The sequence below is a fragment of the Manacus candei genome, unplaced genomic scaffold (genome assembly GCF_025592945.1).
Source record: "Manacus candei isolate 608988 ecotype Guabito, Panama unplaced genomic scaffold, ASM2559294v1 h1tg000072l, whole genome shotgun sequence".
NCBI lineage: Eukaryota > Metazoa > Chordata > Aves > Passeriformes > Pipridae > Manacus > Manacus candei.
In genome coordinates, this window is record NW_026138120.1 from 5,355,629 (window position 1) to 5,378,994 (window position 23,366).

At 35.6% G+C, this 23,366-nt stretch overlaps 1 protein-coding gene across 6 annotated transcripts in view; it reads right to left on the reverse strand.

Moving 5' to 3' along the window:
- TAX1BP1 (Tax1 binding protein 1) overlaps positions 1-23,366 on the reverse strand; it is a 52,190-nt gene that overhangs the window by 4,632 nt on the left and 24,192 nt on the right. For 2 of the 6 annotated variants that reach the window (XM_051808270.1, XM_051808269.1), the window contains exons 6-16: positions 17,619-17,767; positions 17,395-17,485; positions 15,943-16,128; positions 12,761-12,988; positions 11,267-11,413; positions 9,981-10,074; positions 8,555-8,673; positions 7,235-7,360; positions 5,305-5,376; positions 3,423-3,597; positions 2,990-3,138 (exon numbers count right to left, since the gene is read on the reverse strand). In XM_051808270.1, coding sequence (XP_051664230.1) covers positions 2,990-3,138; positions 3,423-3,597; positions 5,305-5,376; positions 7,235-7,360; positions 8,555-8,673; positions 9,981-10,074; positions 11,267-11,413; positions 12,761-12,988; positions 15,943-16,128; positions 17,395-17,485; positions 17,619-17,767 — 1,536 coding nt within the window. The remainder of the gene's footprint in view (positions 1-2,989; positions 3,139-3,422; positions 3,598-5,304; positions 5,377-7,234; positions 7,361-8,554; positions 8,674-9,980; positions 10,075-11,266; positions 11,414-12,760; positions 12,989-15,942; positions 16,129-17,394; positions 17,486-17,618; positions 17,768-23,366) is intronic. The other 4 variants (XM_051808271.1, XM_051808272.1, XM_051808274.1 and 1 more) reach the window with 4 other exon arrangements.

Genomic DNA, 23,366 nt, shown 5'->3' on the forward strand with positions numbered 1-23,366 from the left:
TCTACAGATCATTTTAACAAGCAGCAGTAAAGATGTGATGCCCATCCTAGGCTTTAAACAACAAATGAACAGACACATCACTGACATGTAGTGCAGGTACACTGGGAAGAAGAGCACAAACATTTTCTTTCTGGGATTGAGCTCTGCTGTGGGAATAAAATCAAATTCACTCCTTTGGGGCCCGTGACCTCTCTGCAAGAAGCCTGGTCTCCCAAGAGGTACCTGGATACCAACTGCTCCTTTTATGTCCCTCCTGATCTGACCCTGTCAGCCAATTGCTAATAATGCATAGTGGGTTTTTTTGCTAGAAGAAAGGTCATTTTGGAGTCATCTCAAAAAATATCCTGACCTGGTTCTCAGTTGCCAGGGGTTACACTCTCCATCCCCCACAAATTCACTGCGACTAACAACATTGTTTAATAGTCTCAAGATAGTTATTCTGGGCTTGCTGCCAAGTGTAATCAGAACTACATTTCTAGAAATCACACTTCAGTATTAAATATATATATATGTGTGTGCGTGTGCGTGTGTTTTGTTTATGGATCTCTCCCGTACTGCTAGAAATTCTTTGCTCCAAATGATTACATTTTGGTCAATTACGGGAGCATGAGCAAATGGAAAGTTAGTGTCGAGTAGATGCGGCAGGAACGTGCGGCAAGTCGGCCATTCCACACAAAATCACCGCTGTGCGCGTGCTCATCTGGCACGATTAACACAGACCAGCTTGTCCCTCTCAGAAATCACACTTTAATTGGCCTAGGAGTTCCAAAACCCAAAGCTATGCAGATTCCGGAACGTCTTCAAGTCATACAGAACTGATGTTTTTTTATGTCAACCAAATACATGGAAGTGCCCATTCCTAAGGAACAAAGTTTTGGGAGAAACAAAATTGGAACACAACAGCACAAAAATTCTGATGCATTTGCACATCTTGTCTTATATTAGTTTATGAAATTAAGGGCATTGTAGTCACTTCCACCTCTTCATGGTTCAAAAGATCTGTCATCTTAGATAAATAAAGTAGACATGTTCATTATCACAGGTAAATCACTACCAAAACAGCCATGAAGTGGTGGAAGTAACTATGACACCCCTAATTTCTTAAACTAATATTACACATAGTAATAGGAATGTGGAGACCAGGATGGCAGAAGTCCATACAATGGTGGTATTTTAAACAAAGCAGCAAGCCTACTAGTCCTTTTCTTATGGGAAGGAATCCTCCTCCAGCAAAAGGCTCTATATCCTGCTGGTTGAAAAATGCAGAGAACTACATCTTTAATAGTTTATTTTAAAAAACACTCCAAGAAATTACAACCCCTTCATATTTATTATTTTATATTTGCTGTTTCTTCTGCACAAATGACAGACTCTTCTTTATAATGAATTGCTTATATATGTGGAAGTTTCCCGTGGTTATTTCTTTACCTCCTGCCTTAGAACTGTTTTATCTTTGGCATATTACTAAGTCTTCCTAGAAAGATTCCTGCAGCTTCTCATTTCCAGGTAAATTTGTACACTACATATACAGTCTATCTGGGTAAGGAGAAAGCAACTGATTCTCAATTGCAAGTAAAAAAGACACAAATTATTTGATTTAAAGGTACCTTTTCTCAAGCTGAACTTTATTTAAGCCTGTTATATTCCACCTCATTACAAAAATCCAAGATGTGTCTGCAAATGAGCACAAGACTCTAGCACTGTTTCTCTTGGGTTTGCAAGAGGGCAAAGCACATAGATCAGAGAGAACACCCTGCTAATTAAACTGCAGCAGATGACTAAAGAAGAGAAGAGCTTGTCAGATGTAATAGCTGCGTCAAGAATGATCAGATTAAATATGCGAAATGTGAGGTGAAGGTGGGGAACAGCATTAAGCTCACATTCTAGATCTTGAACAGGCTGCAAAAGTTCTGACAGTTTCTCTAATTATTCACAGTAATGGACATTGGGAGCAAAAGGTAGGAAGGAGAAATACATTTTTCTCCATTATAGGTGCTGAGCACCAGGGCTAAAATCATGCCTGTCTGAACACTGATCGGTTTCTGCAAAGGTTAATAGCAATTAAATGTGGCAAACTAGACTAAATGAGAAACAGGTCATGATACCACTGTACTTGCAAAGAGCACAATACTTTGCAGAAAAGTATTTCTTGTTTAATATTTTTGAAGATGCAAGAGTACTTGGAATAAGAAAGAGTAATAGGTCTGTTCTGTTCAAATGAAGACATACAGTCCAGTTCATTACAGAAGCCAATTCTTTATACCAGAATATATATAGCAGTTAACTGTACTAAAAAGAAAGCTAACCAGTTTCCACTTAAAACATACAAAGCCTTAAAAAAAAAAAAAATCAGTGAAAATGTATCACTTTCAGTTTAATCAGCTTTAGATAAGAGTCAATTAGCTCTTCCAAATACATGTCCAACAGCAAAAAGCATTCAAAATGGAAATTAATAAATGCAGATTTGCAGAAAACAAAAGATTAATACATTAGAATATAGTATCTAACCGGATACCAATTTACATTCAGCATTTAACTGAAAATACTGGCATCTGAATCCTTTACATTTTTATTTGTTTTGTAACAATTTAGTTCCTACATTCATATTATAAAATGAGTAAGACATGGCTATGTTTTGAGCTCTCATTCTACCACACACGACAAAAATCACGAGTTGAGATTACTTGTATTTTTTCACTTCAGTACTTAAAAAGATTAAGAAGCTACTGTCCTAATAACAAAACAAGCTGTCAGTAACTCAAGAGATTAGGGGAACAAGTATGATAAATATGATAAATAGATGTGCAGAGTTTTCTCCTTCAAAGCAAGCAAAATTCACCTAAAATATTTTTCATGGAAAAGAAAAATCAGTTCTGGATTTACATAATAGTAAATCAGGCTTATCAGATACTGAAAACCTATGTGAAACTCTTGACAACTCATTAGTAAACTTCTCAAGGAAAAAAAAATAATAAAAAAGGTAACTTGCATTGCTGTCCTCAGGATCTTCTAAACCATCAGGCCGACTGAGATTTCGTGAAGGCTGGCTACACACTACATCATCTTCTAGCTCCCAAAAGGCAGTTCTAACAGGTGGTCTTTGGATCTCATCAGGATTAAAAGCACCATCTGCTCCATCTGAAGAAAAATTAATTAGGGCATCTTTGTTCAACCTTACCTTTAAAAAGGGTTAAACACATTTTTTATTTAGGTAATATAAAACAATAGGAGAGAAATCACCTTTTTCCAAAGGTGTTTAAAACTGTAACTTATTGATTCTAAGCAGTAAAATAAAGGCACTTAAAGGCTCTGCAAAACAGTCTAAAGACTGTTGGTACTTAAACCTGCATTAAATGAGGCATTGCTTTAGAAACAGTGAGGGAGAAATTATACTGGGGGTGAGGTGTGTGAAATTTACTTACCTCTTCTTTCCTGAATTGCATAAGGGTTTCCATACTGCAGTACTGGTAGTCGACTTGGCACTGCAGGAACTGGTCCACTTTCCTCTGAATACGGGTTGCGAAAATGTAACGCCTGCTGTGAAATCTGTCCTTCCATCATCCTTCCACCTTGTTCTCCTGGTGTCCTGCCAAGTTCCTAAATAATGCAAAGTTTAAAACGTAATTAACCTATGGAGTACTAGCAAAATTTGAAATGGTTATGAAATATGTTTTTTAAAAAAAAAAAATCTAGCCTCCCTATTGTCTTTTCATCTTGATCTAATGCCAAGTATACCATACATACCAAAAATAGTCAATGAAGAAAATACAAAGAAGATATTTTAGAAGAAATATTATTTTTTCTTAGTTTGTCATCAGTTAATTCAAATTACATAAACAGAACTGCCACAAGTTTCAAGAAGTATCTGCATTCTTTTAACAATGAAGAAATTTTAGCTAAATCAGTAAACAATGGGTAGATTAAAAATAACAACTAGAGATAATGTGCAGTGGAAAAGGTTTTTAAAAGTTACAATTATAAATAAAATAATTCTTTTTCTTCATATCATACCATACCACTCAAGAATGCAGCATTTTACTATGTGGAGCACATATATGTACATACTTAACATAATTCCATTTATAGAACTACTAAGTACATTGCACTGGATCCCTTCTGATATTCAACACCAATGGTATCAGAAAGACAATATTCTTTCAGAAATGCTCAAACAGAACTCTTCAAAAACTTAATACACTTAAAATTCTAGACTCTTGCATATAAACCATAAATATGATAATGACTACAAACTATAAAAGGGATTTTATAACTCATAAACCGTTAAAACTCCAAGCCAACATATATGTTAAAAGACACTAATTAAAGTGACTTAAGTGTGGTCAGTGCATCAGCTGTAATTTATCCAAAAGTCTTTCTCATCCTTCCATTCATCAAAATGGGTTAAGAGATAGAGAGCAGTATGCCAAGAACATCAAAAGGAATATGCCATTGAAATTCAGAATGAGCAAAAAATTCCGAGATCTAAATATGGAAATAATAATTAAAAATTTGGGACTGTTAAGGGAGATATGATTTCCAGTAATTTTGTTCATATCAAAGTATGTAAATAAAATAGAAACAAAGTAATTTTATAGGTTTGAGGAGACAGCAAATGAACATTTTGATTGAGCTATGTTTGGTGACATTTATAAACAAACACTGATAATGGAGCATAAATTGAAAAGCTGCTTACTATCACGTGCTTAACCTTTTAAATCATGGTTCCAGCCTAGCAAGGCACTTTGATTCTTCTTTGTAATGTAAATATCTATAAATTTGGTAAACAAAATTCCAAGCTTTTATAAGCTCCGTACATTATTATTATTACCATTGTTGTTCTTATGTGTGGTGTTTAAAATCAATCCCTCCAGCTAAACTAGATTCATCAAAACTCAAATTTTAATTTGCTTTCTTCTGAACTGGAAAAATATGAGAGATCTATTAAAAATTACATCCTTGGTTAAAAAAAAATAAAGTAAATACCAACTACTTGACAATCTAGAATTTTAAAAAAACCACTTAACTAGCTTAATCTGAAAGATTAGTTTAGTTTCAGTTTATCGGTATGAAAATCCCTGGTTTTCCTAAGTACCTGTTCATACTGGAATTTTAAAGTAGTCATATAAAAATAAAGTTTTAAGGAACAATCCTAATTTTTGCACAGTATCACGCAATACTATCTGAATGTAATAAAGACATTTTCTTATTTCACTTTTCAGTAAAACCTAGCTTTCATTAATTGCCACATAATACCCTAGAGGTACTTCAACATTAGTGTTAATATTTCAGAATGTCTGACAATACCTTCTCACTGGTAAAGAGTTCCAACTGTGATGCCAGTTCCTTTATTCGTCTCTCTTTTTCTGCCAGTTGAATCTACATTAAAAGAAGTTTAAAATTCCTGTATTAGTGGATAGAAACTCTTTCACTATTAGTAAATCCATGTGAAATGTGAAAACAAAGTTCCATCTTTAGATGGAAATAGTTTCGTCTACTACAGTTATATGCAACATCCAGCACTACTGCAAATCAAACCCAACAATTCTCACAAAGTTTATCTGCTGGATAACAGCTGCACATTAGCAGCCTTTTCTTGCCAATTTCAGAAAACAGTTGTGGAATGATAAAATTCTATGTTAAAAATGAGGATCAGTATCAGTGACACTAATGGCAGGAGGGACATCACTGCCCAGAAGCAGCTGAAGGTTTGCAAGCCTCATCTCATTATTTCTGAAGAAATCTGTTGGCATTTCAGTGATTTATTTCATTCACATCTCTCCAGCTCTTACGTCTCACCACAGAACTGAGAGAACCAAAACCTCCTCCTACCTCAAAGAAATGAAATTTCTTTGACAAACATCTACCTTGTGTCTCTCTTGGGTGCTCTGGGAGGAGGTAAAACTGACACATTACATAATTCTTCCTTGCTTCAAAATGATGATTTAAATAATTTTTCTCTACAAAAGGCTGGTTTATTTGTATTCTAGTTACTTTGGAGACTGCCTCTACCTCGTTTTTCTAACATCTGTGCACAATGCTTGGCATAATTACATATCAATTTTTTTTTAATTCCGAAATTCCCTCTCCTAGCTCAGGTCAAGGGAGCAAAATCTTCTGACTGGGGAAGAAAAACTCACTTTTACTCCACCACCTGCGCTCCCCTGAATGATAACAAGTTTTTAATTGCAGTCAAAACGTTTTGAATTCTGGAACTAATTATTTATTATGCCTGCTGTTGAGAAGTTAAACTTATTTCACATTGAATTATGCATTACAACTGATCATCGCTAATTAGTAAAAAGAAAATAAGTTGGAAAGAATTGTGCATTTTATAAAATTGAAATTAGAACTTCGGTGTCAGAAAAAGATGGCCTACAAAGTGCTTAAACAAACTGTAGAGTAATTCAGCATTTTATGAACAGGAAGTGCTGTAATTTCTAACAAAAAAGCGTTCGTAGTAGAACCAATGCAGTCCCAGTTCAGTTCATTGCTCATCACAATGGGCAAAATGTGCAACTATCCTGTCAACAGCACTATCACCATTATGCTGAGAACGAGCATAAAAGCTGGTCTTACAGACATTTGTTGCTCTTATCTCGTCCCTACTGACCTAAAAAGAAACCTAATTCAACATAAGCATTACTATCAGGTAACCTCAAAGATTAAGGCCTCTTGTAAGCTAAAGCTGCCCATTATGCTTGACTTCCTGGTGAATGTGTTACCTCACTCTACCAAGACTATAGCTGAGATCCTCCAAATTAAATAATCACATGATGATTTTAAAAACAATGTATCATTCATCTTCTGTCTCTAGTTAATTCATAAAAAATGCATTAGACATTATTACCCTGGCAGTGCTACATGCAATATGAAGATTTCAGACAAACACACCAATCAATATTCCTGTTAGTATTACAGTAAGCAGCACAAAAATAGAACTCTCTTGCCCTTTTTTCCCTTAATACAAGATTAAAGTCATTTAGGGGTTTGTCTAAACCGACAGTATTAAAAGACTGATAGCCATCTGGGAGTATACTTAGCAGATCTCTCTTTTAAAAAAGCATTACAAGACTCTGTTGCTTCAATAAGTGCAAACCAGAGTTTCTATTAACAGCAAAAATACAATTAGTGTGCTTTCTTCATTAAAATTCTTCATTACTTGAACTATCAGAAATAAGCAACCATGTTAAGAATAGGTAACCATTCATTGTCATAAACAAAATATGTAACTTACTTTATACTGATCCTCCATTGCTGCTAGCTGCAATTTTATACCCTCATTGATTTTCACTTGTTCTTTCCACTTCAGCTCCAGTTTAGCCAGTTCATCAGCATAAACACTGCATTTCATCTTCTCTTCCTAAAGTAGTTTATACCACGGCATTAAATATTTATAATTTTAAAAGATTTCCCCTCCCGCCCCCAACAAGGTCACCATGTTAACTATGCTTTTAGAACGAGACCATTTAAAAATGGCTTCTCCAAGAAATCAAGCCTGACTCCAGACTTTGAAGGGGTCAAGACCACTGAATATTGTATATATGCTTTTTTTTTCTTGACTTTTCAACAAGTTGATATTCCTCTTTAGCTTCATGGTTTCAAGTTTCTCTGAACCCTAATACTCATGATTACTCTTTCAAGTATCTCACTTCAATACAAAACCTTTCCCCAAGCAACTTTTACAACCTAAATATCTTTCATCCAGAAGGTCAAAGGCAAAGCTTTCCTCAAACATCAATATGGAAGAAATAGCCAGCAGAAGCCAATGCAGGCTCTCCATGGACAGGGTTATGAGCAGAATTACAGGACAGTTATTACCTCCTGGAGAACTTATTACAATAGAATCGTATCATTGTGATAAATAAAAGAAACTATGAAAAGAGACAAGACAAAACCCAGAAAGCATTTCTTAAACTGTTGTCAACTTTTCACCAGCATCACTGATACAATACTCCGTCATACACACACCCAAACTGCTTAAATGAAAATCAAGTTAAGACTGACAGGTACTGATATTTGAAGAGTATTATTCTTTTCAAGAGTATTACTATTGTGGCTAAAGCACTACCATTGCCAACTTTGGTCTGCTACATAAACCCCTTTAGGTATGACTGAGCCCACTCAGATGTCAAATCACTGTAAAAGCCATGACAGATACGGATGGAGAAGTTACTACACTAGGACAGCGTATCAGATCAACCCTGCTATACTTATTCCAAACATCAGTTGGCTTTCAACAACGTGCTGTATTTGGTTTATTTATTACACTTTACGTAAGAATATAAACCATTCACAACTTTAAGCATACTTGTTTTGCTCATTTGTTTTACTGCACCTGGGTTTTCCTGAGGGATCCTTGTCTCGACTCTCTAACACCACAGGTAGTCAAGAGCTGACTTAATAAAAATGTGTTTTCTAATGTTAAGATTTTTACCACAATCACAGTGTATCACACAAACAAGGAAGGCAACTCAGCTGGGTAGGCTTTGTGATTTTAAGACTTAGCACCTATAGCTACATTTTGTTCAGCTTTCTGAAGAAGCCGTTTACTTACTGCCAACATCTGCTTGCATTTCTTATACTTCTCTGTTCTCTCAGCAATTTCTTTATTCATTTCACGTACTTGTTCCTTTACCGCGAATTCCGAAACTATGTCGGATGAAATGGGGCTAACTGCGAACATTGAAGAAAAAACAGGGATACCGATTTTTTTTGTTCCATAAATAAAGTTTGTATAAGAGAGATGACAGACCAAATTTGACAGTGCCCCATGTTATCCAAGCAAATGGTTAACCAGAGACAATCCATATAATGTGGCCAGTGCTACATAAGATCAGCAATCCTACTGGCATGTCTGTGTTCAGTTCTACGCACTGGAGATGAACAGAAATACACACATACATCTACTTTCCAAAAAAAGATAATAAACAGCAGAATATGTTATGATATCATTCTTAGTATTTTATTCTTATATAAAAATATGAACTGCCTCAGTAAACCACTTCGTCCCATATTATAACTGAGCTTGCTGGGATTGTATGTTTAAAGAAACACTTTTACTGTATTTACTTTAGACAGCAGGCAATTACAGAAATTACAACCTATAGCCTCTACAAACAGCAAGAATCTATGAATTATAAAGTAATGAAAAAAAATATTCAGCATTTACTAGCATTTATCAATTCAAACTGAATAATTAAAGCATTGAACGGTTTCGGTTGGAAAGGACCTTAAAGATCATCTACTTCCAACCACCCCCTGCTGTGGGCAGGAATATCTTCCACTAGACCAGGTTGCCCAGAACCCCATCCAACCTGGCCTTTAACACCCCAGAGATGGGGCATCCACAATTCCAGTGGGAAGCCTGTTCCAATGCCTCACCACTCTCATAGTGAAGGATTTCTTCTTTAGCTTTAACCTATTACATGTCTAAGTTTTAGAAGATTATTTTTGTAATAACTTAATAGTTCATAAAAATTATAAACTTAAACATTTTCTAATAAACCATTACTGCCTATAAAACATGAAAACAGGTGGTAGACTTGAGCTTGCCATCACATAATCAGAACTTTCAATTGGATTAGATTTTACAGTAGAATGCTACAGTGGATAGTCATGATAACATGACTGCAAGATTACTGTGCTATTGTACACAAACTGAAACCTTGGATTTTTTTTTAATTAATTATTAGCTTGGCAAAACCATCTGTGTTAACTATTGAGCAGAAATGCAAGAGTTCAGTCCTACCGAGATTAATAAAGAGAACTGACCTGTTTTTAAAAGATACATGAACTTATTTATGAACATTACCAGTTGATAAAAGACAAGATTTTTAGATCAATCTTCACATTTCTAATTATCGCTTTAACTGAAACAGAAAAAGTGTATCTACTTTATACTATAAATACTATCAGTGATTACTTCACATAGACAACACTTTCAGGCTGATAAAAACAGACAAAATTTAAACTGTTGATACCTGGAGATGCAGACAATTTTTTGTTTGTAACGACGGCAGTCACTGTCTCAATGTTAGATGCATCTGTCGATTTCTGTTGATGCCCTGCAATTTTCTTTGTGAAAAGAAATTTTGGTTTGGTATTTAATTAAATGAAAGCCCATGCATAAAGTGATGTTATATCTTGTAGTACCATTTGCTCCAAAATTGGACTAAATGGAACTGCTCATTAAAACAAGAGGTAATAATAAAAATGCAAAAACATTTAATTCTACTAACACTGAAATTGCCTCAGACTATGGTTTTTATCATCTTACTTGATAAAGTTCTCTTTCCCTAGAAACAGTAATTTCTAAGCAAATTACCAGAAAAATCTCATTTTCTAGAGAATCAGTTACACTTAAATCCATCGACTTATATCTAATATTCCATTAGAAAAATGGAGTCTGTATTAGGAGTGAGTGCTGGACTTCTGGTGTGAAAGCAGTGAAATCTGGTGTTTGCTACAAGAAATACAACATTGCCAAAGATGTGGAAAATTTTTAAGGTAAAGCCACAGATGTCCTCATTCACCATTGACCTTCTGGATGAGAAGATGACTTTTTTAAACAATCTGTGGATCAAAACTTAGCCATTTTTTCTGTGGATAAGAGAAATACTTAAGTCTGGTATTCTTAAGAATTCACATTTGTACATCTTGCCATTGCTCACAGGCCTTTTCCCTTGAGCTCCTCTCCAACTGAAGATATGTGCTCTCGAATCAGTCTGAAATTGGCTGACAAATTCAGTTACTAAGGTGGCCTAAGACTCACATCGTCATTGCAAAAGGCTCATTTATTTATGAAACAAATCTTAGAAGAATGATAAGAATACAAAATACATATGGAATACAACAATGTTGTGGAAACTTTCATCCCACTTCACTTTTAAATCCTCCTTCAAGTTCTCTGTTTCCCTCACTTTTGGGTTTGGGGATTTTTGTTGGTTTTTTGTGGTGGTACTGGAGAGAGGTAGTAATTATGCTTCGATTTCAAAATTCTTCCCTGAACAATGTACTGCTTATAGGTTCATCCAAACTCTTATTAGGTTTCTTCACACACCAGCTACTATAAATTCTATGCTTGGTTTTGACAACTATCTAACAAGAATCATAAAAGTAATTTAGGTTTATGGAAGAATATGCTAAATTAAAGAGCCACTGTTTACCACATATTTAAACCCCTTTTAAAAGGATTCGTTTTTGCAGAAGGAAATTGTTGCTCAAATGTTACCAAAAAAGCAAGTGCAATTTCTCTTGTTCTACTTACTGCCTGTTCTGTAAACTTGTTTACTTGTTTTTGAAGTTTTTGACATTCTTTGAATTTTTCCTTGTAATGGTCAGCAGCCATTTGCAGACGAAGCTTCAGATCTTCAACTTCTCTGCGCAGTTCCTGTTCCACTGCATTTGAAGTTTCCTTAAAAAAAAAAAAATTCAGAAACTGTTCTCCCTTTTGTTCAAATACCACTATTTCCCAAAAAGCCTTTTCTCAATTAAAGAAAGCATATTGATCCATGTAAGTTCTGAAGAAATACCTCCTTTCTTGTGAGAAGGAATGGAATAGAGTAGTAGAGCACAGAGAGGCAGCATCTGTGCTGAATTTCATTCCAACCAGGACACACTGAGGGAGTAAGCAGGCACTGGTATAAATACCAGAGGCAGGTAAAGAAGATTCTTACTCTATGGGCTGATTAATGTGTGTGAAAAATCTGAATGCATAGGAAAAGTCTGGATATCTTCCAGAAAGTGCTCTAGCTATCTTATAGACAAGTACAGCCACATGGTAAAAATGGACAGACCACAACTGTATTCCCTCACACTCACTACACTTCTACTGGAAGTGGTTCCATTCAGCTGCAACACTGATAAGACAAGCTAAGCAAACCATATTTGCCAACTAGATACATGCCATATTCAGACACTTTCTGTTAACTTGAGTCATAGCAGATGATCTGCTACTTCCTTCAGGATGCATTTCAAAGACATTGCACACATCTGAAATTCTTAGGAAAAACACCCATGTAATTCTTTGATATTTCAAATATAACACTTCTTTTGACAGTTGTACTATTCAATTCATATTTACAGCATTGTTTTAATTACTGTTCAGCTCAATATATTTTTTCAAACAGTTACATCATTACAGTAATCCTAGTAGCAAACTAATCCAATACAGTTGCAGTCATGCAAGATCCAGAATGAAAGCTCACTTAGGTCAAAATGATGAAACTTACATTAGCTCACTAGGTTTTTATCCAAGACTAAGAAAGTCAAGGCAGTTTCCATTACATTAATATTTTTATACTTACAAATACTAAAGCAAATTAACTTTGACTGCAAATATCGAAAGGACTCATAAGAATTAAAGAGAATCCATCAATGAGGAAAGAACATTATGAAACAATACAAACTCCTACCAATCCATTTTTCTATTTGAATTAATTTTAATGGGACTGTAGCTCACATGACAGAATTAAAAAAGAGAGAAGATTCAAACTAACACAGATAAATACTGCATTATTCTGTGAAAATAATGCGGGGAGAAGTCAATGTGAGTCGTACCAGAAACCTCCTTTCTTACCAACATTCCAAATCAGCTAACATGCACTTGATTTAAGGTAGTATCTTGAATGCCAAAAGAGAATTTGATGATTATTTGCACTTATCATCCAGGAACCTATTTTATTCCCCCACATCAGTAAAGCCAGCTCTGACAGGTTTTATAAATACAGATAAACTTCAGTACTAAATATCGACAATTTACCTGTTCATTTTTCAAAGTTGTGATTTTTTTAAGTTCAGCTAAAGCTTCAGCAAGTTGCTTTTTAAATTTTTCATTTTCCAGACGTGCACTGTGAAGATCTGCCATCGTCTTATCTCGCACATTTACTGCGTCACTCAGCTCTTTTGACAGTAGAACAGCTTCTTGTTTGCTAGCCTGAATCTGATCTTCAGCTTTCCGAAGCTGCTCTTTTAAAATACTTGCATCCTCCTAGGAAAGAGAAGAGATGGAAGAGAACTCATCATCTTTTAATTCAAAGCTTAAATAGAGGTCGGTGTAGGGATTAGAAACATTTGAAAGAAAAACCAAGTTTTCCTGGTGGTTTTAGTAAAACCACTAAATCAAGAAGTCAGTACACAAGCACCATTTTCCCCATTTGCCTTCTTTGTCAACAATGACATGCAAACATATTTTACTAAGAGATAAAGGCAAATTTAAATGTGGTTATTTTCTCTAGACTGGAATTTTGTTGGATTTTCAGCTTTAAATATATGCCAAAAATAAGTCTTTCTGCTTTCCAGAACATCTTTTCTTATCCCCGTAGAACTACAGTTCAAAACCAAAGTTCATCCCACAGTAACACACAGCAGGTAACAACAGAGTAAGAGATTTTAAAATGCCTACAACTGGTTGACACACAACACTGTCAAGCAGCTTTGGGATGTTCTTCTCACCACTCCATTTCCCAAGATCTTACACAACAAGCTTATCGGAAAGAACAGAGAACAAAAGTAATGAAGAGCAAGCTGCAGCATGCAGCACTTAACAAGCACTGCTGCAGCTCCATAGGACAGGCCAAGAGCCATGTCACCAAGCTGAACTACCAGCCTCTCATTGCTCAGAGAAGGCCAGGATTACAAAAAAATTAATTAAAAAAAAAGCTACTATATAAGGTACTCTCAGCCTCTGGGCTTCTTGATGCCATAATCATCTCATTCTTGAGTCTAGACATTAATCCAGGTATCTCTAGTCCACTATTTGTTAATTTTTTAAGACAGCATGTCCTTTTTTTCATCTTGCTATTTCCATTCTCAAAAGCACTACTTTCCCACTTAAATTTTACATTCATAACTTACATTATTTAAACACAATTTGTATTCTTTTGAGATCCAAATTGCTTTTCTATGAGAAGACTGACTGGCACGATACACAAGATAAAGTTGCTTGCATAATCTGATATTCCCACGCTGGCCTCGAAAGCTGTGTCTAAATTGACTTTCTAGTTTGGATCAAGAGCACATTTGTGAAGCAAAACTCCCAGTCAATTCCATTACTGCCTATCACACTGTAGATCAGAGGACAGAACAATCTCAGTGCACAGAAACTGCATTCCTTCTGGATGAAATGGAAAAGGATGATGTACATCAGGAACAAATACCTAATGGTTATTCTATTGTAGGTTTACCCCGGGTGGATGACAGACGTTCACCAAAGATGCTATATCCTTCCCCTCCTCAGCTGGACTCAGGGAGAACATAATAAAAGGCTTGGGTGTCAAGGACAGGCAAAGATCACTAAGCAATTACTGTTGTGGACAAAACAGACTCAACTTGGGGGAAAATTAATTTAATGTATTACCAAGCAAATCAGAGTAGAATACTGAGAAATGAAACCAAATTTTAACTCATCTTCCCCCCAACCCCTTCCTTCTTCCCAGGTTCAACTTCACTCCTGAATTCTCTATCTCCCTCCTCAGCATCATAGGAGGGATGGAGGCTGCGGTCAGTTCATCCCACACTGCATCTGCCGCTTCTTTCTCATCAGGAGGGTACTCCTCACACTCTTCCTCTGCTCCAGTGTAGGGTCCCTTCCAAGGGAGACACTCCTCTAAAACTTCTTCAGTGCTAGTCCTTCCCACAGGCTGCAGTTCTTCATGAACTATTCCAGTGTGGGGTTCCATGCACGAGGCAAAGTCCTTCAGGAACAGACTGCTCCAGTATGGGTCCCCTGCGGGGTCATAGGTCCCAACAAACCTCCTCCATTGTGGGCTTCCCACAGGGTCACAGAGTCCTTCAGGCACATCCACCTTCTCTGGCATGGGATCCTCTATAGGCTGCAGGTGGATCTCTGCTGCACCATTAACCTCCCTGGGCTTCAGGGGAACCGCCTGACTCACCAGGGTCTTCACCATGGGCTGCAGGGGAACCTTTGCTCTAACATCTGGAACAACCTTTTCCCTTCCTTCACTAACCCTGATATCTCAGAGTTCTTTCTCTCACATGTTCGCACTCCTCTCTTCAGCTGCAATTGCTCTCAAACAGTTTCCCTGTCCACCACCCATCCTTCTTAAATCTGTTATCCCAGAGGCACTACCACCATCACGGACAGGCTCAGCCTTGGCCAGTGGTGGGTCCATCTTGGAGCCCACTGGCATTGGCTCTGTCAGGCATTGGCTTGTATTGGTTCTCTCACAGGAAGCTTCTAGCAGCTTCTTACAAAAGCCACCCCTACAGCCACTCCACTACCAAAATCTACACAAACCCAATATATCTATGCATAACAACAGACTACAACTAGTCTGAAGTAAACCCACCTGGACCATGGACAGCATAGACACCAGTTCCTCAGGAATTTCACTCCTATTACACCACACTGCTTGCTAACCACAATGCTACCACATAGTGTAGTAGGTAACCTCTTCCTTCAAAATCCTACTGTCACTCTTACTGCTGAGTTCTCAGTAAATTTAGTCTGTTCATATGGTATCCTATCCTTCTAGGCTTTACATCATTGTATCTTGACAGTACAGTCACGTAACAAATCCTTCAGCACATCTTTCCATGTCTCCTGTTTTCTTTTCCATCGCCCTCTGCAGTTACAAGACAGCTACATTGTGAACTTTTTTCCTCAATCTCCTTTCCTTTTTCATGAAGCTAAAAGCAACTCAGGAGCACACCACTTTTACTGAGCTCACAAATTACTTTTTCACACTTAGTTATTCTCAAAGTTCATCATGTAAGAGACCTCAACAAGCTCAGAAGGTGCAAAACTAAAACAGAATTCAGTCTTTTGCTCATTTTTTGCATCTGCTGAGAATACCATAACCCTCCTGCCTTTTAGCCTAAACCCTGGTGATATCTTCAACTTCTTCCTTCCTCTTGCTAAGCACATATAACCTTAGATATGTTTATTTAAATCAGGTCAATTATATTAGTAATGCTTACCTTGTTTGATGAGGAGAGCAAAAAAGCTTTCTTCATATTTTCTTTTTCAGCTATCAATAGCTGTAATCTGCCAACCTCCTCTTTATAATACGATATCATGTTTTCTTTGTTTGCATCCAAATTCTTAAACGTCTGGATTTCTTTTACTAGTTTGGTGTTTTCTATTTCTGTATTCTTCAAGTGTATCTGTAATGATGCTAAAACATGTCAAACTTCTTCCACATTAGGAGAACTACTGTTCACCTGTCCATTTAATTGCTCACTAAATTCTAATTTATCTCTCAGGTGGATTAGAACAGGTAGAGAGAAAAATCTGGTAATATCACTGCCCTCCAGCCCAAACTTTCTGGCGGGAATTCTTTCAGCATGATCATCTAACAACAGCTCCACTCCACAGCTAGAAGTTAAAGCCCTAATTTCTCTCCACATCAAATTCAGCTACTCAGAATTCACTCCTCTCTTCACAAACGCTGAACGACTAAGGATAAGCAAAAGAGAAATGACTTGAAGAAAACTAAAGAGAAATTAAACTTCTAGTAGTATCTGCCCACAATTATCTAAGCAAACAGGACTACATCAGCAGTATTTATTTCCAAAAACAGCAAACTACTTTCAGCAACTCTAGAGCTGTTTTAAAAATGTCATCAAATATATCCTACTATGCCTAATAAAGGATAGATGGATAGCTGCTGCACTCAAGTGTTTTCCACTCAGACTAGAAGATTTGCGTTGCTTATTTACCAAGGGATTTCAAGCTTGTAAAAGATGTTTTGAGATTTTATGACTTCTGTTGTATATCTAATACTGCCTGTCACATAATGACATTTTCCTATGAACAGAAATAACCTTTTAAATACACTTGATTTGTTTCATAAAACCTAAAGATTTCATTATTATTTAGCATATAATTATTGGGGGGGGAAGGGAGAAACTGTATTTTATATATGGGTTTCTTGCAGTACCAGCAAAAGAAATCAGCTATGCTAGTAAAAAAGTCAATGCAACATAGAACCTACTAAAGCTTCTCAGCATTATGCACAAGATTCAAGAATAGGGGTCTAGAAAAAGTCTGAAGAGAGAATTTAAATGAGTAAGAAGTATTTTACTTATAAAAAAGTATGGTAAGATGACCAGTTACTGGTTGATGCACAGTATAACTAAAGAATTTTCTCCCTAGTATCTATAATTTTTTTTACTGTATCTGTGCTTTAACAAATTGCTGATCCATTCTCCTTCTTAAGGGACCTTTTTATATCATGGGATGAATTCAAATTCTGTTTCCTCATTCATTTTTATATGAGAACTTCTATAACTATCAAAAGATCTGTTCACAGAAGTTACCCATTTCCTTTTTTCCTTAACAAATTCAGGGTTTTTTTCTCCAAAAAACATTATTTCCTTTATTTCAAACCACTTCATTCCAATGTATACAGGTACAAGCAATAAAGTTACCTTATAAAGTTCTTTTTCATCCTTTTCTGTCTTTAACACACATTCAAGTTGCTCCTTCTCAAGCATCACTTTCTTCAGTTTATCCTTCAGACTAAAACATTGACAAATTAATGGTACAGAACTATTAATACAGAAAATCCATGCGTGTATTAAAAATTGTTAGTTCACCTTTGAAAAAAATAAAAAGTAAAATAAGGAAGATAAGGAACAAAAAGACTAAGTACCTGTCTAACTCAGTTTCTTTTGCAATGGCTTTTTGAGTAACAGTCATGATATCTTCTTCAAGCTGGAGAACTTTTGAAGCAGCTTCATCATGCTTCTTCTTCAAATCATCATTTTCCCTTTTAAGAGCTTCTGACGCTTGAATATTACTCTTTTAAGAAAATTGCAAATAGATGTCATTTGAGAATGTGATTCTTCAGAAGTACAACATGCTATTTGAATTAATGCCAAAATATGGTCATTAGACTTCTTCTCTTCCTTAAAATGTATGATAAGCCCATTTCAAGTATACATAAATATATACATTAAATATTGCTATGCACAATTCATATATATTAATAAGGGGCCAATAAGGAGTTTGTTTTGGTGCATTTGGTTACACAGAGACTACCAAAGACTTCTGAGTACAGGACAAAGAAAATCGTTTCATATCTTTTGCCTCTTTTGGTAAGCAAACAAACTGTCTAGCTTAGAAAATATAAAGAACTTCTATTTCTCTTTGTACTCACTTTTACTTGAAAAGAAGGAGAGCTTGCATTTGTCTAATTATACCACTCAAGCAAGCCACAGTAAAGACAATTGCAGGCAAAAGGAGATATAAAAAGGGGGGAGGGGGAAATTAATTATTGATTTAAATTAATGATTTAGAACTGGTTACTACACTACATTCTCCTAGCTGGAACATGGTCTCACAAAGTTCATGGAACCTCATGCAACCATCGTGGGATTTATGCCTTGGATATTGGAAGCTGAGACAGAGGATGATGACAACACCCAAAACAGATTCCTTTGTCAGAAAACTGACAAATACAAGATGGGAAGCAGCTTCTAGTATCACATTCATTATCCAATTACGGTCACGTCCATACTGTTCTACGGCAGTGGCAGCTAAATTGTCATCTCCACCACAGCAAAACGGCCATTTAAAGCCAGGTCATCTTAAATAACCCAGAAAATAATTATTTTCAAAATAATACTATTTTCTTGAGAAAACAAATTAATAACACTAAAGCATAACACACATACTGAGATAATATGCCACTATTCCCGATATCAAAGTTCAATAAAGCTCAGCTTAGTATCAACCATGACAGTGATACAAATCAAACTGTAAGTGAGCTCAAGACAGACTGACCAACATATCTGACTACAGTACGACTCAAAGTGTTTGTGTAGACACTAAGGTACAAGTTGCCTTTCTGCTGTACATTTGTAAGATTAAAGCACTACTTCATCTATTCATTTTTAAACAAAGCTCAATGCCATGAAACAACAAGACTGTACTGTTAAATCAAGAGAAACACATCAGCCAGAGTTTACGAAGAACCCCTACTGGCCAAATTCCAAGCTAACTAACAATGTTTTAAGTACAATAAAATATAATGAGGACTGGTTTTACTCATTAATTGTCAAAATACACTGTTCACAAGTATAATTAAGCCCCACTTTTACAAGGAACCAAACAGAAGTTTGGGCATTATGATATTTTTTTGGGGGGTTGGCAGTGTTGAATTGAGAGGAATGGAAAATTTAACTGATGACTCAATCACTTCCTATACACTAAACCAGTATGTAAAGTAGACTTTTATTTTTGTTACATATGTTACATAAAAGGATTAATATATTACAACTATTTAAATTCTAAATGGCTTTATTAGGCCTTAATATAATAAAGAATTTCAAGAGATCATGTTTTACCCTCTTTTTTTTAAGAAACACCATTAGAGAAGATGACCCACAATTTTCATAACGTCTTTATTTTTGAAGAGCTAGCAGTTTCCTGCAACCAAAAATATACGTACTTGGTGTAACGAGGGCAGGATATTTTAATTAAAGTCAGTATTCCAAGTGAAACTTGCTATATAACCAGCAGCAACAACACATTTTATAACTGCTTGTCCTCCCCTAGTGCAGTGGAGACTAATTACTTGCCCCTGTTTTGAAAGCCTAGCATAGTAAAAAGTCTATTTCAATGCATATCTGTGTTTTCTCTAAACACCACTTTGGTATAACTGTAACTGTTGTAACCCAAGTGCCTTCAAAAGAATTTAATCTGATACATTATATATACAAACTGTACAAACAGTTCAAACAGGCTGCCAAAGGTAACATATATTAAAAGGAATTAATAGCCTGAAAAAAATTCACTCCACAAACAACATTACAATTGATGCTGCTTTGCTAGTTATTCTAAAGGGACATGGTACTAAAATGTAAAAGTTCCATACTTAACAGATTCTCACCTAATAAACTTGTTTAGATACAAGTAAAGTCTACAGTTTTGAAAGAAAAAAAAAAGATTAATTTTTAGAGACGACTTGTTATTTCACAGAATTCTTAGCAATTCAATTTAGATGCAGCGATCCTAGTCCCATACACGGTTACAGCAGTTTCAGAGCCTGTAAAATTTAAAATGAGTGCTCTTAGACTATTTTACAGGTAAAAGTCAACTGTGTTTAGAAGTTGTCTAAAGGGAAAGAATATAATAAGCACATCAACTAAACATGCACCCTCTATTACAAAAAATATAATTACTTTCTGTAATCATTGTTTTAATTAATTTATCTCAATTTATCTGGTACATATACAAATACTATAAATTTTCTTCCATTTTCTTAACAGAGGGAAAAAAGAAAAAAAGCACAGCAAGAGCATGAATCATTTTATTGAAGAGGTTTAAAAACACCCCACAATTTTATTCTGAATTATTTTTAATTCAGTTACAAATGCAGCTTCCCCGTCCCCTCTCTCTAGAGTTGCAACAGTCATAAGGGCAGAGGGGAGAAGCAAACTGCACCACAAAGGTCAGATTAAGCAGCCAGAAATTACTTAAGACAGCTTTACAGCTGCCAAACAAAAAGCTACCAAAACAAAAATTCCTGTAACTACTAGGAGTCTCACTAGTAAAACGAGACAAAGAAAATTCAATTTAGTTTTCAAGTGAATTTCCCCAGAATCAAAATCCCACTCTGAAAATCTTGATGTACCTTCAGATATGGAACAAGAAGAAATATGTGGCCTCCAAAATCTTTACTGCTATTCTAAAATTGCAAAAGATTTAAGACTGATTATTTTAAAAAATAATTTTATTATCATTTCATGAAACACTCTCCTCCCCTGGAAGAGCTGCCATTATAAATAACTTGATTTGTTTACAGTGCACTGCAAACAGCTGCCGAAAGAACAGAGTTTTTACATCAAAAAGCTCTAAATTACAGATCAGTTGCTTTAGTTTTGTCTTACCTAATCATAAATACACTGAGAGAAAACCTCATAAAGCTATTATAAGCTCTATCTAAAGGATAGGCAAAGATCATGCCTGGGCTCTTCCTTGAAACATGTTTAAAATCCATTTAATAAATACACTCCTCCTGCAGAAGGATTAATAATCTTCTATTTGAGAATGGAATAGCCATGAAGTTTTAGATTCTCATTTTTACAAGAGAAAACCACAGGAAAAATCCATATGTTCAACAATGAAGAACAACACGCTTTCCTTACTTATTTCTTACTTCTAACGGATTTTTGCAACACCACTAAAGCATTTCAGAGTACAGTCTGGTTAGTGAAAGCAAAATGGTACAGAAATCCCTTCCTGTAAATCAGCACATACAATGCACTTGTCAAACAAACTTAAGGCAGAGAGAGATCCAACAAACAGAACAAAATACTTGAAAAATACAACTCAAGACTATTTCCAGATACGACATCTTGCAGTATGGCATTAGGCAGCATGGGTTTTTATGCTTCATCTTCCCTTTTCATAACATATAAAACTCCCTACTCACCTTCCCACCTTTTCAAAGTCATTCCAAACCTAAAGCATTCCTCTTTGATTATCGGCTAGTATCTGCCGTCTTGTTTTACTTTTTAGAGAATGCATACACCATAATGAAGAATGAATGGTTAAAAATGAGCTATGTGGCTCTGAAACTCAAGAGGTCAAATCACTAATATAAGACAATCTATTTAGAAACAAAACTAACAAAACAAACAAACAAACAACAACAACAACAAACCAGCACCTTTCAGCTAGATTGATTTATCTGGATATAATTTAATGTCAGAGGAACCATTATACTTCATATTCTACAGGCAATTTAGGCAGGATGAATCATCTGCAGGAGCCACTGCAAAATCCAAGTGTGCTCATAACACAGGGTCTCAAAGTTCTGAAAGGAAACCTCAAGTTGTAATTTTTCTTTCTAAAACAAAATTTAAGTTTTCAGTAAAGTAAAACAGCAAACCAATTCCAAACAAACTCAATTACACTAAGCTTTTATCCATATGACTATGATTTGCAATAGAAATAGTGCTCTAAAAAGCACTGAAGTCACTCTGTTCTGAAAACCTAAGATACCACAGTGGTAGTACTTTAACTGCATTAACTCTTCAACTAACATTGTTAAACAGATCAAAACTACAAAAGGCCTAACTCTGTAAAAGTTCATCTAAGTCACATCAGTCATTCAATTACTGTCATGAAAATGTACAAACAGCTGAAGCAGTTACACACGCTATGATTTTGCAGCATGTACTTACATGTCAGAATGTTGATTTCTAAAAATGTTATAATTTCACTATAAGCTATTGATTTTGCAAAGTCATTTTCATGAATATATAATCTGAAGTGTAGAATATCTCAAATGAATCCACTTAATTATTCAGTGAAATAATTTTCAATTGTCCAGTTTAAGAAATATTCATACATAGAACAGCCACTACAACCATAAAACAGGGTTTTCTTTTCATATGATGTTTATAGTACCCCAGGGTGCTGTAATTGCTGTGCCAACCTGAGCAATTCTGAGTGTTTAATTTGTGTCTTAATTTACATGAAATTGGGGGGAGGTTTTTTGGGGGGGGCAGGGGGGACAGTTTCTTGGTTGTTATTTGGGGTTTTGCTTTTTGGGTGGTTTGTTGTTATTTGATTTTTGTTGATTTTTTGGTTTTTGCTAAAACAATACATCTTCCTGACCATCACATTTTCTCACATGCAGCAAACACAAACAGTATGAACAGAGAGACACTGGTTTAAAGAGACACTGGTTTAAAGAGACACTGGTTTAAAGAGACACTGGTTTAAAGAGACACTGGTTTAAAGAGACACTGGTTTAAAGAGACACTGGTTTAAAGAGACACTGGTTTAAAGAGACACTGGTTTAAAGAGACACTGGTTTAAAGAGACACTGGTTTAAAGAGACACTGGTTTAAAGAGACACTGGTTTAAAGAGACACTGGTTTAAAGAGACACTGGTTTAAAGAGACACTGGTTTAAAGAGACACTGGTTTAAAGAGACACTGGTTTAAAGAGACACTGGTTTAAAGAGACACTAAAAAGACCCTTAATTCACTTACTTGTATGCACACAGGCTGAACTGGGCACTTGTACTGCTGACATATCACACTACACAACAGCATTTTTTCACTGTCTAAACAGAGAAACTCTCCTTATAAAATAGAATCAGAAGCCAATTTAAATGAATTCCTGATACTTGAATAAAATTCTTGAAAGAATAAAGCTACTGTGCAGGTAGAACCTGCCAGCAGAATGTGAACTTAGACACATGTCCTATTAAAACTCTCCATCAGACAGATGAATAAGCTCACATTTAAAAAGTTAAATGGTAAACTAAACCTACAAAAAGCGTGAAAGAAGTTTATCGAGTTTATCAAGTCAGTAAATTCACTTCTGCCTCAATTTATGCCAATGTCATAACAGAAACTCTACTCAAATGTTCTCAAGACCA